Below are 17,821 nucleotides of genomic sequence, written 5' to 3'. Positions count from 1 at the left end.
AAAAAAAAAAAAAAAAAAGATGACAATGTTAAGCAATCCTTTGTTACGAATCACATATGAGTAATTGTTTATCTTTATTAAAAAACAGACTGGAAGAAAGTCAGAGCCCAATGAAATCTGAGGAAGACTTAATTACCTTCAGCAACTTTTGTAGGAGGCCCTGTTCAGTCAGTGACCATTAAGCACTAACAGCACTCCGTATGTTAGTTTGTGACTCCCGAACTCCATATAATACACTTCTGAAGAACTACAGAAATCAGATAAGGAGTCTTCTGCAAGGATTTTCAAAAACTACAAGTCCTGAGCCCTCACACAGCCACCATAAGCTTATTAGAGTGAAAGTTTGGGGCTATTTTTAACACAATGTATTCATTGACCAGCTTAACAGTTTCAAAATGCGCCCTTCAGATACCCATCTTTCATCCTTGATAAATAGATCAGGGTCCTGGTTTAAGAAGCCAAGGTTAAGAAACAGAAACATAGCTGGGGAAAACAAACAAAACAAACAAATATTCAAAAACAACCCCTGTATTTTGGCCAGCATGTTTTCCCCCCTGCCTCAGAGAAAAAAAATCTTTGCTGTTTTCTCTCAAGAGGTGACTCTGCTGACTCTACTCAAGAGAAAAGTGTTAAGGGACTAGTCCCTGACCTCCTTGCTACAGTACAAATGAGCAGGGAAGACAGCTGGGGCCTGAGCACAACTATTGACTACACATCTGAATCAGCAGCTGCAGGAGGCTGCAAAGGGGAGGCTTATCAAGAGCACCATGTTAAAGGTGTAGAACAAACGCTTGCTATACAGAAATTTGAAGAAGGACAAAAAGAAACCAGCAGAGTTAAGCAGTAGGGTCATTATGGTCATTAAAAGCATGAAGTCACTCTTCAAAAAGCTGAAGCTGTGTATAAATGAAAAAAATAAATTGAAGGAAGTAGGAAATTTGGCACATCAAATGTAAAAATCACAGTCAGGCCAGAAATGAACTTAAGGAAGAATTTGTGAAAAGTATAAAAACTAAAACTGGAATCTATTTCAAAAACATCAGACATTGTCACGCAGAGTCTACGGGTGAAATATATTATAAAGGCACAAATGACTCTTTTAGGAACAATAAGACCAGAGACAGACAAACAGACAAAAACTAAACTGACAAGAGTGGCACATAGCCTCCTGCTTAAAATTACCTTTTGTCTGATCATCGGAGGGAAGTAAATGTGACACTGTTTTGTACAAAGACTTTATGAATTTCACAGGAGCTAACAGTGATCCTGATATCTGAATTGGGCAAGTAGAAAAGGTACAAAACCATAAAATTAGTGGATACATAGACAAATACAATCTACTGGGGAACACGACATACCATGTTTTTAATAAAAGGAAGTAAAGTGGAAAAAGTTTTCCTTTACTAGGAAGAAAGACCTAGTAAAGTCTCTGAAGAAGTTAGCAAATATATGGATAAGAAAGGTAAGTTGATATAGTCTACTCAGACTTCCAAAAGACATTTGACAACATCTCTCAAAGGCAGAAACTTGGCAGTCGCAAGTGAAGAGAACAGGTCCCTTCCTGAACACTAAACTGATTCACAGATAGGGAGAGAGGAGCAAATGGTCAGTTTTTATAGGGGAGGGAGGCCAAGAAAGTCTGTGCAGAGGCCCGTTTTGAAATACTTTACTATCTAAAACAAAATAAGCTTTCAGAAAACCATTCTAAAGGCCTTTTCCTGCAGAGTTGTTCTGAGGAAGAAGGAAAGTATATAATTAAGAAGGCACATACTCTGTGTCAGCTTATACTGTAGACAGAATCCAGTGCAAGAACTAATCCTGTTTTCCCCAAAATACTTAAGGGCACTTAATAATACTTTTTTCCCCAAAATACTTAAGGGCACTTCCCATCTCAAAAACAAAAGGATAACAGTCCAGTTTCATCTTTGTTTCTCTGTTCAACTATTTTGTCCAAAGCTCTTCTATGACTCTGACAAAGAACACTGTTTTTTAAACTTTGTAATCTTTGTGTGATTTAGGCCTTCCCATCTACCACATTTCAGTCCATCTGTCTCCCACAACACAGGAAATTTTGCTCCTACAAAATATTCTGCCTATGAAATTTAAGTAAGTAAGTTTTACTTGACATTTTGGGACTATATTGGAAAGTCATATTTGATTTTTCTACTCAGGGCATCTCATATTGTTACATTGCCTTAAGATTTTAGTTATACTTAAAATCTTTACAGTAACTGGTAAATCATTTTGAAAATAAAAACAGTGCAAATATTTCTCTGGCTAAAGATCTCCAAAAATGACTGCATTCTTTACTTTCTTAAAAAATTACATTTCTATGACCTACAGCCATTTTTTTCTTTTGATGGATTTAATTTCTGTAATCCATCATTTGCTTTTTTTTTCCTCCGCCTTCTGTGTCATGCATCATTTTTATACCTCATACCAAACTGCTGATACGAGATTTCAGTACATGTCTAATATTCCTTTTAGCCCTCCATTGCAGAAGCAGATTATACGTACCGATATTAATTCCTTTTCTAAATACTTTAAAGCCTCTTTAACAAAATATTCATGCTGTCAAGCTGCTTCACACAAGTGCTTCAATATGTGAATGGGGATTCTGGAATGGCTTTTCAAGAAGGCATAGGACACATAAATTAACCATTTTTAATACAGAGTTTTTTTTTTATGATGTTATGTGAATGAATAAAAGTATAATTTTAGCCTTGTGAGCAACTGCCTGAACAATTTTTGAAACTTCTGACTGAGTTTCTCTCTGAGTTTTAATTAAGAGTGAATTTATTTAATTTTAGATTCAAACATGGATACAGGTCTTGGTTTTCTAGGCAGTGTAACTTAAGTCAGATACAGGCCGTGACTTTAACCAGGTGACTTCCACCTGTCCATGACATTCAGTGCTGTGAAAAGACTTTTCTATGTCAAGCAAGGCTAAGAGAGTAGATATGGGTCTATTGGCCAATTCCGTGAATTTTTACCTAGCTTGTGTTTATAGGCAAGGGGACAAAATAAATTAAGCTGTAAAAATAGGGGGTTTTTTTGCCTGAAAAAGGTACATCTACACCAGTATTATCTCAGCAGCATACTAAGTTGACACAGTCAGGCTATCAAAGCTCCCCCATTGCAAATATATACTATATATAATGTATTCACACCCTTGGACATTTAAATAGTCTTTGACTCACCATTTTCAATACCTTAACGTGCCCTGTTAGTAGACTGTACAACTATCCTCTGCCCTTCAAGCTGTGAGGACAAATCACTGTGCATACAAGTAAATGAGTTCAGTGTTCCCATGAACTTCTAAATTAAAGTATAACAATATGATCCCACCTACTGGAATACTCATGCCTAAAGATGTTTCAGAAAGCTGCAAAGGACTCAGAGGCACAACACCCTGAATACACACACAAAAATATAAATAAAGACAATCGAAGTGTATGCTCGCCTCTTAAGGCTTGCGATCATGCTTGTTCTAGATGAATGTCAGGCCTCAAATGACCTTGTTCCTTTGATTTGGTGTATTAATCTAATATTAGTGCAGAAATCTTCTAATATGGAACTGAATTGAGAAGAGATGAGGATGAGACAATCAACAGGAATGAAAAAAGGTCCTTTTAATAACTCCATCAATAAATATTCCAAAGATTATTTAAGGCAATGACCCAACCTTATACAATCCAGATAATACGGAGCCAACTGATATTATTTTCACTGAAAAACAAAGTCCTATCGTAGCCTACTAAAAATTACTATAAAGCTCTGGGACAGCAGGAAAACAGAAGATGGGCAGCCAGATGAGCAATGTCATGGATTTGTACAGAGTTCTATTTAATTGCACTCTGATAGCTAACAACTGCTGCCAATTAATCCAGCTAATAAATCAATCTCACACTCTTCAACAGTCTTACCAGTAGTGAAGCTATAATGTCAGTGACACATATTGGCTATTCAGGCTTCACCTATCCCTTAATCTAAGATTCAAGTGAAGAAGAATTCTGAAACAAACATACTATTTCCTGTTAACTATCACCTTTGTGAGCACACTTTTTGGTATCAAATGTGTAGAAACAAAGATTAAATACATTTGCCCTGGAGCATTTAAGTACAGGAGGTTAAATATAAAAGGGACTAATGATTGAGGGGGACAATGTCTTATAAGTTTATTTAATATTCACTTATAAGAGGCAAATTAGCCGAAGCAAATACTATTCTAGATCAGACAGATATGTAACCCCATACCTTGTCTCTGGCTTTTGTCAAGTGGAAGTGCACAAAGTATAGCTCTCGATCTGACTCTTAATAATGGGAAATCGATTTAAAACTTTACAACATGACTTCTTAAGCCTTCTGTAATTTAAATAAATTGTTTTGTCTCTTATAATTCAGTTTTTCCTGTTATCATGTACGCTTCCAATTACGTGGGTTTTTAGACTCTTTTAAGTCTCTGCAATTTCTTGCAACAAGTTATCTTATTTAGCAGTTTCCCATGTGAAAAATACTTTCTTTAATTGGCTCCATATTTCCTTGAATTTCAGCACATTATGAGACAAACTGAACAGAAATACCACTACTTCCTCTTTAGACCAGTCATTATTTTATATATTAGTCCTTCATCCACTGTAATCCTGGCTTCTCTCATTTATCAAAATCTCAATATTTTGTCTTTGAGGAATATTTTCCAGACCGCAGCTAATTTTTACCACTTCCAGTATTCTTTAAGAACTGTGAGATCACAACATTGTTTTATATAATAGCACTATCATTTTTGAGCTCATTTTTTATATCATAATTTTCTATATCATACTTTTTCATCCTCCTTTTTTTTTTTTCCTTTTTGACAGTAATTGCACAATAAGCTAAGGAATTTTTGAATTGTATAAAGTAAATATGCAGATTTTGCATACTTTTTGCACACCTCATACAATAATGAAATATCTGATGGAAGAATCTACTAAAATTAGTAGATGAAATCATAACAACATCCGACTGTTCAGGCAGACAAACTCATTTTCAAAACAAAATTCAGTTTTTTACCTTCAAAGATGAGTAACATTGAAAGTTTATCAGGAGTGGTAGGGAATCACCATCACTGGCAATACACGAATCATAAAAAAAATATGCTTTAACTAACTTTAGGACAGTTGTTAAATGCATCCCTTCTGAAATTAGTCTATGTGATTAAAGATGACTATAATTAATGGTCATGATTTGAGTTTTAAAGAACAGCTTGTAGGGGTCTTGGAGCAGTATTCTCTGACTCATTACATAAATTGCTAGATGCACTACTAGAGGGCAGTCTGGTATATCCTGTTTGCCTGATACCAAATTGGGGATAAGAACAAACTTTCTCCCAGAACAGACTGGTAGAAACACTTGAGGATTTTCAGTTTTCAGGAGCTGAATGATTATTTTTCAACTTTAATTACCTTTAAAATTACATGAATCTCAAAAAAAAATCTTTACACTGGTTTGTTTTAAGCAAGAAAGCCAATATCTTAACTCAAGGTTTATTTTCTTTTTCAAAATTAAATAAGTCACACTGCAAAATAATTACTAGATGTGTCGTTGATGACGGTGATGTTCAGGGGCCTGGAACATCTGCCTTATGAGCAAAGGCTGAGAGAGCTGGGCCTGTTCAGCCTGGAGAAGAGGAGGCTGAGGGGGGACCTGATCAGTGTCTATAAGTACCTCAAGGGAGGCAGTGAGGAGGAGGGGCCGGCCTCTCTTCAGTGGTGGCCAGGGACAGGACTAGAGGAAATGGCTACAGACTGAAGCACCAAAATTTCCACAGGGACTTAAGGAAACACTTCTTGACAGTGAGGGTGACAGAGCCCTGGCACAGGCTGCCCAGAGAGCTTGTGGAGTCTCCTTCTTTGGAGATCTTTAAAACCTGCTTGGACGCAGCCCTGTGCCACGTGCTCTAGGTGACCCTGTGTGTGCAGGGGGGTTGGACTAGGTGACCTCTGAGGTCCCTTCCAACCTTAAGCATTCTGTGATTCTATGATATCAGCTCACATCAGTATCATCAGGTTCACATCAGTTCAAGTAGTTTATATTTGACATCTAACTCGAATAGGTGTGACACCTCACTAAACTTACTCTCTGATACTTCTAATTTTAGTGACACTTGTATCATTATCCCAATTGTTACTTAGCATTTTCTGAAATTATTTCTTGTGATTTTGCGTTTTTGTTTACTTAGCATTGCATGTAACTGCCACAGTACATACTGTGTTAAAAAAGTCTACCTCTACTTTGCTAAACATGCAAGAAATTTAAATTTAATTTAAAATATGCAAGAAATGGTTAATAACCAGAGAGTTTATATTAGAGACAAAGAATAGGTCAAGGATTCGAGCAATGAGGATGCGAATGTCATATAAGAAGTGCATTTTTTTTGTCTCTCATACTTGTGAAAAAATATATATATTTTGATTTTGAAATAGAAGTCAAAGGGAAACTTACACACACACCCACACACACACCCACACACACACACACAAAGCATTATAAAACTTTTCACTTCTGCTCTTACTAGACTAAGCACTTGCAGTCTGTTTTGGGAGTCAGGAATATTTTAAAGGCAAACTGTATCCTTTCTGATGGAGAAAGCACTTTTGAATACCTTCCATCTTCAACTTCACTTTAAAGTGTTAATGAAAGAATAAAAAAAGGAAAAACAAACACCAGAAATATTCAAGACATATTTTCCATCTGGTGCCATAACAGCAATTTTGGGACAGACATATTTTTTTCTTGCTAGAGTTCTGTTTTCAGCACATTTCCAGAACATCTGGGCAGGGGAGAAGCTATGAATGCAACAGTGACAACTAGTTTTAACAAACAAGTAAAATTTCTCCTTTGTTTTATTTTACAGCAAAATCTTTCAGACATGTAGAATGTACACATGTTTTTACCAGTTTTTCATTGCAATCAATAAAATTAAAGCATATGTTAATATGACTGAAATGAGAACATGGACAAGTATACGTAAAATTTCACCTACCTTGAACCTCAGACTAGAATTCTTATTCTAGCAATAATTCTCAAATCTACATACATACATATTATTGGCCTGAGGCAAATTCAACCAAGATTATGCTTCACAGTGGAAAAGCAGCATGTTGTGAAGCGTATGCAATACTTATCTGAGTGTGCTGTAAAATCTGAAGATATTTTTCATTCGAATCACTGTGGTCCACAGAACTAGCTCATGTATCACCTAAATTAGAATCATAGAATCATAGAATGCCGAAGGTTGGAAGGGACCTCAGAGGTCATCGAGTCCAACCCCCCTGCTCATGCAGGGTCACCTAGAGCACGTGGCACAGGGCTGCATCCAAGCGGGTTTTAAAGATCTCCAGAGAAGGAGACTCCACAACCTCTCTGGGCAACCTGTTCCAGTGCTTTGTCACCCTCACAGTGAAGAAATGCTTCCTTAAGTTCCTGTGGAACTTCCGATGCTTCAGTTTGAAGCCATTTCCTCTGGTCCTATCCCTGCCCACCACTGAAAAGAGGCTGCCCCCCTCCTCCTCACTGCCTCCCTTGAGGTATTTATACACGCTGATCAGGTCCCCCCTCAGCCTCCTCTTCTCCAGGCTGAACAGACCCAGCTCTCTCAGCCTTGGAAGAAATTCATTATAGTAATACCTGTTTGTGATCCTCTTAACCTTTCTATTGCCAGAGCTTTTCTGCTTTTAAACTTAGCTGTGATGATCTTATTAGATAATCTCAAGCATTTTGTCTTTGGAAAACTATTCTTTATCCTCCTCATCCAGAGTTTTATTATTGTGTTATAAGATACTAATATCGCAATGACTCCAGGGATCTCTCTAACCAGTTATGACAAAAATTATTCCAGTGACTTGCTTCATTTCTGCTATAGGACTGATAAATCCAAGGAATGTACTTATGAGAAACATGCATAAAACAAAAAAAAAAAAAATCAAAACACAGGCAGTAACCACCTGCTGAGCTACTGCAAACTAACAGAAATACAACAAAGCTGAAAGGGGAAAAAATAAATGATGTATCAAAAATACTTAGTAGAAGCAATTAGGTGGACCCAGATAACAGCTATGAATGTGGGAAAACTTCAAAATGAGTATAGGAATGGATTAAGATTGGCTGTACTACAGTCCCACAGTATGGTCTTAGACTGGAAACAGAAGATGTGATCGCTAGTGCTGGCAAACAGGCAGGATTCCTTCTCTCAGGAGCTTTATAAAAGAAGGGTTTTTCTTTTTCTTTTTCTTTGTTTTTGTTGTTGTTGTTGTTTCCTCCTCTATTCCTCCCTTTGGAAGAATGTTCTGAAAACAAAGACTCATAACAGAGTTGAAAGGGCTTCAGAGGCAGTATCTAGTCCACGCTACCCTTTTGAGGGCTGAAAAATTGATTTTTCGAGATGAAATCAAGTCTAACACTTATAGCTTCCTCTTAAAAAATAGTGCTCTATCTTCCTGTTTTTCTTTCCCACCTTTTATGAAAGAAGTCCTGACTATACAGATTTTACACAGCCTTTGAACTATGCAGCGACAAAAACTCTATGGCAACTAGTGCTGTTATGAACGTATGAAAGTTTCCAGCATACAGCTTTACTGAGGATGAAGAAAAGACCTGGTGAACCTCCTTTGAAATTAATACTGTCAGCTAATGATTGGAAAAGAAAAAGCTTTATGTCCTTCTGTCTATTTTCAGATAGGCCTTTAGACTTTTTTTGGTGAGAGTTGGTTTGTAACATCTTACATCTGCAAGGCAGATCCAATAACCCACAGAGAAGGTAGAACGTTACCGCTTCCACTGCAATTTTTCTTGAGATTAATTAGCTTTCCAATTGCTGTAAGATTCTCAGTGGAAAAGGTTTTAAAAACAAATTAAATCCAGCAAGTATCTTTCACTACGAATTAATCAAAGTTTAGTATTTCCTTACAACACACAGTAAAGATAAGAAACTAGTAGTAACAAGGCACAATAACTTCTCCTTTATTCACTATGGTAAAAATCCATTTTTTAATTATTTTGAAGGATACATCCCTGTAACAATAAAAAGGAAAAATAGTACCAGAGCAGAAGAACCTCTGAGGAATAAATTATACAGAGGCTTTATATTACTGCCCTTTCCCTCTTGATATTACCCTCATATATATATATATGTACATATATATACACACACAGACACACATATATATGTATTTCACCCACTCAGCAATTATGAGAAAACATAAAAGTCTATCAGATTTTATTTGCAACATTAGTACAATAAACTCTAAGACACTATGAAGGCAGCAGAGTAATTATTATCCAAAGTATTTTTGCTTAGATACACTTATCTACAAAGTCCTTTTATGACTGCAAAAATTCTGACTCAAAAAGGGCAGTTTTTAGGTTCAAACCCACTTCAACCTGCTAAGCAAAATACAGATTCCCTACCCACATTCTTCATTTTGCAAGAACAGTGGGGTTTATTCTTGGATTCTATCTATTCTGGTTTGGGTTGTTTCCTTTGGTACACAGTATTAGGTAGGACAAGCCTATATTTCAAAATTAAATTTTATTAAAACCATTAAAGCAAAAGTTTTCAAAATATAATAATAAGAAGAAACATTTGGGTTGCCTTGTTACATAATCACTGGCTCTGAAGTTACATAATCACTGGGACAGCTGAAGAGATAAGAGATGGATCTCTCCCCTTTTCAGTGGTAACCCAACATTAGATGTTGCAACATGAAACAAAACTCTAAGGTACATCTTATTTTTACCCACTCTTGCTAAGACTTTCCCTCCACTTCCTGATGCTGCAACCACCTCCTTTCTGCTGGCTTTGATGGGGTTGACCATTGAAGAACAGAGCGCCACATAAGCGCAGCGCAATATGGTTACGCTCTGATGACTCATGTCGGGAATTGGGCGTATGGGCCATAAGGAACGCCGAGCATGACTTACCACACTACAGCCAGGGCAGTCGGGACCATTTTCACACGTCCTGCGCCGAGCTTGAATCCCTCCGCCGCACTGCGCCGTGCAGCGCTCCCATGGACCCCAAGCCGTCCAAAACATATGAGGAGGGCACAACAAGTGCTCATTGCAATATCTGCAAGAAGGGAAAATAAAAGAGAGAGAGGGAAATAATAATTAATTTTGTACCAGAAAAGATATCTCTCCTCCAAACTCCTCTTTTGCATTATTCAGACATATTTCATACATGGAAATACTTTATACAAAGAACCCTTCTCCATTTTTAAAGCTCTGAACAGCTGCACAGTAGACTTGATTATGATTTTGGCCCAATAATTGGGAAAGGGCAAAAGATGTTGTTGGATTATTCAGTGCCTTTATACAACCTATGCGATACAAAAAATACAAGGAACACACAAAGTAGACAACTACCTCAGTATTCAAATAAGCAAAAAGTACTGTAGATATATGGAGTGAGGACTGACTCAACTAAATGAAAGATAATCATTTATGTAGGCAATCTTTTGTCAGTTTCTAAGCCTTGATTAGAATCCATTTCTTTCCTTCTTAGATAGTGGAAATGGCTTCTTCACCTTCTGCAGTATCTCCAATTTTATGGGTAAAATAAAACTTAAATAGTGACTCTAGCTATAAAGAAGTGAATTATTTTGATGGTAGCTAATAATGGCATTTCTTAAAAATCATTTTTGCTTATATTTAGTTTTAGTTTAGTTTTTTTTTTTTTTTTAAACTATCAAGGTGTTGTTATTGTAATGTGATATTTAATCATTTGGAATGGCCCCAACTTTTAGTGAACTTTCTCATTTTATTTTGTAAAAAACTCAAACTCCTCCTCTTTTGAACTTGTCATCTAGTAATACTAAGTGTTGCTTGTAAAGACCTTCTTCACAGGTATAAAAGATATGGGCCATCACAAGTTGTGACTGGGTATCTTAAAGAGACTAAGTTTTTATTCAAGATAAGTTAAAGCCAGGACAGATGCTCAGAAATCGGATGATCCAAAAAGGCTGTTCTGATCTCTTATGAAAGTCCATGAGTAGTTCTTGATTCTACTACTTCTGACTGTCCCAAACAAAGAAATCAATCAGTTACAATATTTCCTATTTTCGTACATGGGCTGCTGTATTCCTTCCTTTCTAGCAACTTTCCATCACTTTGTGCTCTCATGAAATGAAAACTTAAATAATGTATTCCTACACAAACAGAAGCAAGGCTAGTGTAAACTATAAATATTTTCAACAATAGCAATTATAACCACTTTTTTTGTAGAAAACATTTTTTTATTTACTGAGTATATTTTATGTTCCAAATTCTTTGGATGCTGCTTCTTTATGTTATATGTGGTTGCAGGTTTATCATGTAGGTTGTAGTCTATGATTCAAAACTTGTCTTTAGGTCTCAGCAACTCCCTTGAAATTTAAGAGGTTGAGTAGGAGAGAAATAAGAGAGTAAGATTTGGTTTTACAGTTAAGGAAACTGTCAAGAGCAGGTATTGACCTCTTCCATGGTTCTCCAGTAAGAGGAAAAACTCCCCCTAATATTTACTAATCTGCTTTCTCTAAATTCCTCAGTACATGATTTGAGTACATTATTTACATCAGTGGCCTGTGCATAGGCTAATTTTCTTTGTGAAGTTGGAAATTACAGATGCATGGATGCATAAGAATTATAATGTATGGTAAGGCTTATCTCACCTAGAACCAGACTTTTACAGAGTAGATGACTATAAATGAAGTTATCATCTAAAACTGAACAATAGTCAATGGAAAGAAATAGTATTTTTAAAAACATCATTCATGTCACCCTAAAGTAGAGTGCCTAACGTAGGTCCTACAAATCAAATCCTCGTTGCACTGATTTCTCTCCACTGATTATAAAGGTAGTCTGGACAGATCAGTCTAAGGTAGCTGTGGAATTAATTTCATCTAACTTTCAGTGTCTGCATGGGAGACGGTTGTCTCATCTCCCATTACAGTCAATGGAGAGTTCATCAATACAAACAATGGAGACTAGAATGATTAATTTGACCAAGTGCAGGAATCTACAGTAAAGCAAGACAAATGACTCTCTATTCTCCATTTCTTATATTGAAGAGATTTCTACAGACTATGGTACAGCTCAGACATCTGACTGTCAGATTAATACTCACACTGTAGACACCTAAAGTTAACTGTGATAAATCTCACATAGATGAGAATCATTACACTTCACTTCTCTGTACAGTGCCTCTTCTAAATGTCAAAGTGCCATGTCACCTGCTCTGTCACTTAAGTGGGAGACAGAAAATAAACATAACAATTGACACAGTAAGCACTTCAAAGGTTTACAGTGTCAGAAGTCTGGTAACCAAGACCAAGGGACAGAGCTGAAACTGCAAAAGGAAACTGAAAAACATCTAAGAGGTCCATTCAATGCTTAGCTTTCATTTAGGAAAGAAATAAAAAGAAAGAAAGAAACAAACAAAAAAGTAAAGAAAAAAGCCTTATTTTGGTTTATTTGTTTTTTGTTTCTTAAGGGAAAAAAAAGGAACATCAAAGCATATAACTGCAATCTTATTTTTGCTTCAGTGAGCCATCTCCTGAAAATATAAAATATGCTTTTATACTGAGAGACATCCCTGCAACTGGTCTTTCAGAGCTTTGCTACAGCAAGGGTTTTTGAGCCAAGTTTTATTATGCTCTTCTTGGCTGCATTTCAAGTATCTCAGTAACCCCCTTTTCCCATTTGCACTTTTGCTCTCTCTTCCCCTTTCAAATTTGTTCTCAGGACCCACAGGGCTAACAGTTTAGAGTAATTCAGCAAAGCATGCAATATAAGAAACTTAGATCTGTGAAATGACTGCCCTCTCCCCTAATCCCTTCTCTGACTGTGATCAGGTCAGAAGGGAGAACAGCCTAGAAAAAGGCACGTTCGGTACAGTGACCCTTCCCATGCAAGAGGGAACTCAAGTTCAAATGCCTTAAATAAATGACTTATCATACAGGGGAGACAGAGAGCACCCTCTATCCAGATCTAGTTGATAATCAGTAGTTCATGGAGTAGTTTTTAATTTTTACTGAGGCAATTCCAAATTCCAGTACAACTGCAACTGTTCTTGTTCCTATCCTGATCTGACTATCCTTTATTAATATGTGAGGTTTTTTCCATCTTGACATGAAGTACTGAGTACCTCAAGATTAAAGGTGAGGTTTTTTTAGATGTCTAAAGAGATTCTATTTTATTTAAACACATAATTTTCAATTTTTAATATAGTATTGCACTAGAGTGTATTTAAGAAAAACAAATCTCCATCACTATCCTTTTTCTATGAAATACTCCATCCTCTATCCTATTTCTATGAAATACTTTCTTTGTAGCAGGTACTAGTGGTTACCAGCTGTTGACTTATGGAAAGCACACTCTATACTGAAGTTGACGGGAATGCTGCATTCCTGAAATCAAAAGTAGACATATGATGCAAACAGATGCCTTTTGGGAGGAGATGGCTAAAACAACAGAAATCTTCCAGGGTTTTCAAAGCATTACTCCTCACCTCCAAATAATTTGTTTTTCTGATTGGCTGTGTCTTTTTTTCTTTCTTCTTATGTCATGGAAGACAAATATATTTACTAAAACAAAGGCTTCTTGCTCTCATATCCCTCATTTCTGCACAAAATAGAGGGAAATCAGTCGCTTTAGTGGGTCCTCTTTCCACAGAAAGAGGTTCGATAAACATTTTTACTCAATGAAGAAATAAAGAGAGGACATGTAAACTATGTAAACTAAAACTTGAAGATTTTTCCAGCAGCTTCAGGGAATATTCCACTCACAGGAAAAAAATGTAAATTAGTAAATCCCTAAAGAATATCAAGATGTCTTCCATCTTGAGTTTCACAACCTATATATATTTCTTCTGATAAACAAGCTTTATTAAAATACAAGTTTTACTCTTTCCATGCTCTTTCTAAACATACAGGACATCAGCTTCAATTTTGACCTATTTCTACAGAGCAAATTGGCTTTGTATCCTAGTTTTTGCAGCACTCTCAAATGTTTTTAATTCCCCATTTTAGCAAAAGAGTATGCAACAGTATGACTTTAATTTGGTAACTATTGCCATGTATTTCAAGAGAATGATTAACAAGCACGAACTTGCTTGCTACATAAAAAATTGTAGGAACATGGCCTTCATGAGGAAAAACAGATATAATCTAGTCAAATGTTTCACCTTTAATACATGAACATAACTAAAACTGTATATTCATCACATTTGTAGGAGGATTTGTTTCACCCCATGCTGAATAGGGCAATGCATGAGAGGGCAAAATTTTCTAACATAGCACACCTTGAACTAAACTATATGGATCCTTTTGAAAGTATCAGTACACATCACAAGTAACCTGAACAAGATCAGAGTAAGGGTAGGAAGATTGCTGTGAGCAAGCAACTCAGTTGAAGCGGGCTGGATATGGAGATGTAATATTTGTTAGAGGCAAGGGTGCTTCAAGGAGAGATGAAACAGGTAGAGGAACTAAGAAAAACCAAGGGTGCTCTGCAATAAGTTCACAGGTGCATCCATCTCAGATTGCTGCTCAGCTGAATAAGGAGCAAAAGGACATGTTCCTTGCAGGCTACAAAAGCACAGAACCTTAAAACTCCTGTTTCTTCAGAACAAATACATATTAAAAATCAACCTTTTAAAGTTATTACTGTTTCAACTCATTGTATAACTTTCCATTTTTTTTTAGTGCATTTGTTTTCTTAATAGCAGACATTTTTGCTTTTACAATCGCCTAAGTATTTGTTTTCTGCATCTCCCTAAATCTCCTTATTGACCTTTTTATTTCATGTTAAAATTAAGATAAACAATAATTTCTAACATTCATATTCCAGCCAGCACCAAAATGGCTATTCAAACACAACTCTTTTCTTCTATATTCACTCTTACTGTGCCTTGCCCTAGACTGACCTATCACTTCAAAGATATCAGTAACTTATTCATGATGGAAAGAGTTATGTAAATCAAGTAATTCTGCATTTGGTGGTGACAGCTTTTTTGTTGAACAACCTACTTTCAGAAAGCAATTTACAGAAGAATAAAATGCTCCCCTCTGTGATGAAATCATTTTATATAATCATGGGTTCTGAAACAGCAAGAAGTGTTCACGTGTGCTGCCATACTGATGCTTTACCCTTGGAATCAGAATGACAGAATCCTGTTCTTGATCTTCTTTCAGTACATAAATATGTGATGCAGCTTCCCTTCATTGGGATCTCTTCATCTGACAAAATGGTAGGGCTGATGTATAAGGAAATCCCTCATTGAATCTGATCACAAAAGTTACTGAATCTTGCTTTTATCTGGCTGCAACATATGATGCTAAATCATTCCTTCTTTGCTTATGTGAAAGTATTTTGTGGAGTAAGCTACAAGTATGTACTGAGAGCAAATTTACCCTCACATATCTCTTGGAATGATACTACAGTACTCCAAATGCTAACACTACTCAAAGTCTTCTGCTTGCAAACTTTTTGGCAAGCCTCAGAAAATAAGATAATACATACAGAAATTGTAGTCTGCCTTAATGGATATCTTTGGTTTAAAGAAACATTTAATTGCTGTTATAATTCATGGCACATAACTTGCAAATTAGAGGCTTTAAGATGTACGGCTAATGGAATCAGAGACTTAAGCTTTACATTCTCAGCTAGTGACAAGAAGCCCAGTCCTGTGCATAGCAGACTATGAAATCAAATCTTGAGTTAGATGCCTGACTTGATCTTATGAGGGGTTTATATATAAATATATATAGCATGTATATGTAACATACATATATTACATGTAATATAGATATGTATACAATATACATATATATATAAATACATATATACACACACACAAACAATTTAAGCTTTCCTGAAACCTTACTAAAACATTTTTGAGTCCAAGCTGTAATTTTGTTATTTAAACAAAGCCCCTGAAAGTTACAAAATGAAGCCCCTGAAACTTCCCAACATGTTATACACATGCTCAATTAATTTTAGATGGAAAATTAACTCACAGTATCAGTAACACAGTATTGTGACCTTGCTATATTTTGCTCTGAATTCCAGATTCTTGAGCCTGTTCAAGACACACCGCAATCAATTTTCCAGGAGAATCAGCTTTCCGAGTCTCAAGGGGCAGCAAAGAGGATTGCTTCAGCACAGTGCTGAATACAGCTGAGCAGAAGAACTTAAAGCAAACGATAGAGAAAGGAGAGCTCACCTTTCCTCGCGATTCTGCCCCACGCAGACACGTCCTCCGTGTCGAGGCGTTGGGTTGCTGCAGGAGCGCTGGCGAACTTGAAAGCCTATTCCACAAGTGGTACTACAAGGGGACCAAGAAGTCCATGGCGTCCAGCCTCCATTTCTGGTAGAACAAAAAGCTCAGGCTCTGTCATCTGTTATACATAGCGAATGGCTGATTAGGTGTGACTGGCAACAGAACCCGGCCCATTAATATTTCTGTAGAAATCATTTATTCTGCATGATGTTCCATTTCTTAAAAAAAAAATTGAGCTAAAATATAAGTGCTCTCATCCTTCCATATTCCCTGCTTTGTATCAGCAGCTGCTAGGCAGACTCCATGGCATAATATGTAAAATACAGAAACACAGTGTCCAAAGATATGAAGCTATTCAGTATCTTTCAGTCAGTCTATTCTGGGTAGATCTGATCTTCAAATTCCTGTATCAAAGTCATGAAGATAACTTTAAATTATGTATTTAATTAATTATTTGTGGTTCTTTTTAAAGGGAGATTAAATGTCAGGTTTTGCTCCCTCTTCTGTAAGGAAATGATTAGAAAAGAGAAAAAAGTCTCAAGAGAAATAAGAGTTAAGATGTATTAGATCACAATTTCAGTAAGATATTTCCAGTACAAAAGTAGTGGACCAAAAGTCTAAAAAGGAATTTCTTACCCTGTCCCACAGGAGGGGAAAAAAAAAAAAAAACACCTCAGCAATGTCTACAACTTTACAATGCCTAGTCTACACTTTCTGTATTGATGACAAAACAGAACAAACAGAAAATCAAGAAAATCAAATTCCAATGAGTTCTTGAAGTTTCATCATAAAAGCACAAGTTAAAATAATGCCTTACTTGATTTTGAAATAAAGTGGTTTTTAAAATTTGAAAACTAACTAGACTCAATAATAAAGAAGGAAAAAAAAAGATTATTTCAGTAGAAAATATCAGTTTAAGTGTCGTTAATCTTCATGTATTGCAATTGTGAAATTTCGTTGTACCTGGAGCAGTTGGCAATTTCCACGCTCGGTCCTTCACAGAGCCAACCTCCACACTGGGGAGCTGGGCTGTCGCACAGACGAGTCCTGCAGAGGCAAGAGCCAATGCTGGCACCATCCGTGTGGATGCAGGGCTTCCACTGGGACCACACTCCAAAACTTCCGTCCACAGTCAAATTCCTGGTCTAGGAACAAACAGAACAGAAAAGCCTTTTCTGAATCCTGGTATCTTTTTCTTTGCTTTTTTTTTTTTTTTTTTTTTTTTTTTTTTTCTGCCTCCCACACAGCAAACTCTTCTGGTTGCAATTTCTGCAGCTGCATAAGCCCCAGCACCCACTCCAACACCCCCAATCGATATGGGCCACTGAAATCTTCTCCTGTAGCCAGGAAAATAACTGTGATTAACTGATACCTTTGACAACCATGCCTCTCTACAGTAATTACACAGAATAAACAGTTTCACTTTCTGAGCAAGAATGCTTATGCAAACTTGGATCTAGACCAAAAATAAGAGATAGCACGGGATAACGTTCAAATTAAGGGAAAGGCTTGAATCAACCTCAA

The 17,821-nt window shown here is 36.5% G+C and overlaps 1 protein-coding gene across 1 annotated transcript in view; it reads right to left on the bottom strand.

The window, feature by feature from the left end:
• The window catches only part of SEMA5A (semaphorin 5A), a 246,129-nt gene that overhangs the window by 50,155 nt on the left and 178,153 nt on the right, over positions 1-17,821 (bottom strand). Inside the window, exons 14-16 of the mRNA XM_026048536.1 lie at positions 17,261-17,442; positions 16,241-16,384; positions 9,961-10,108 (exon numbers count right to left, since the gene is read on the bottom strand). Coding sequence (XP_025904321.1) covers positions 9,961-10,108; positions 16,241-16,384; positions 17,261-17,442 — 474 coding nt within the window. The remainder of the gene's footprint in view (positions 1-9,960; positions 10,109-16,240; positions 16,385-17,260; positions 17,443-17,821) is intronic.

The sequence above is a fragment of the Nothoprocta perdicaria genome, unplaced genomic scaffold, assembly GCF_003342845.1.
Source record: "Nothoprocta perdicaria isolate Ctin4 unplaced genomic scaffold, notPer1 scaffold_55, whole genome shotgun sequence".
NCBI lineage: Eukaryota > Metazoa > Chordata > Aves > Tinamiformes > Tinamidae > Nothoprocta > Nothoprocta perdicaria.
The sequence above is the reverse complement of the archived record's forward strand: the minus strand, read 5'-3'. Positions and strand labels throughout refer to the sequence as shown.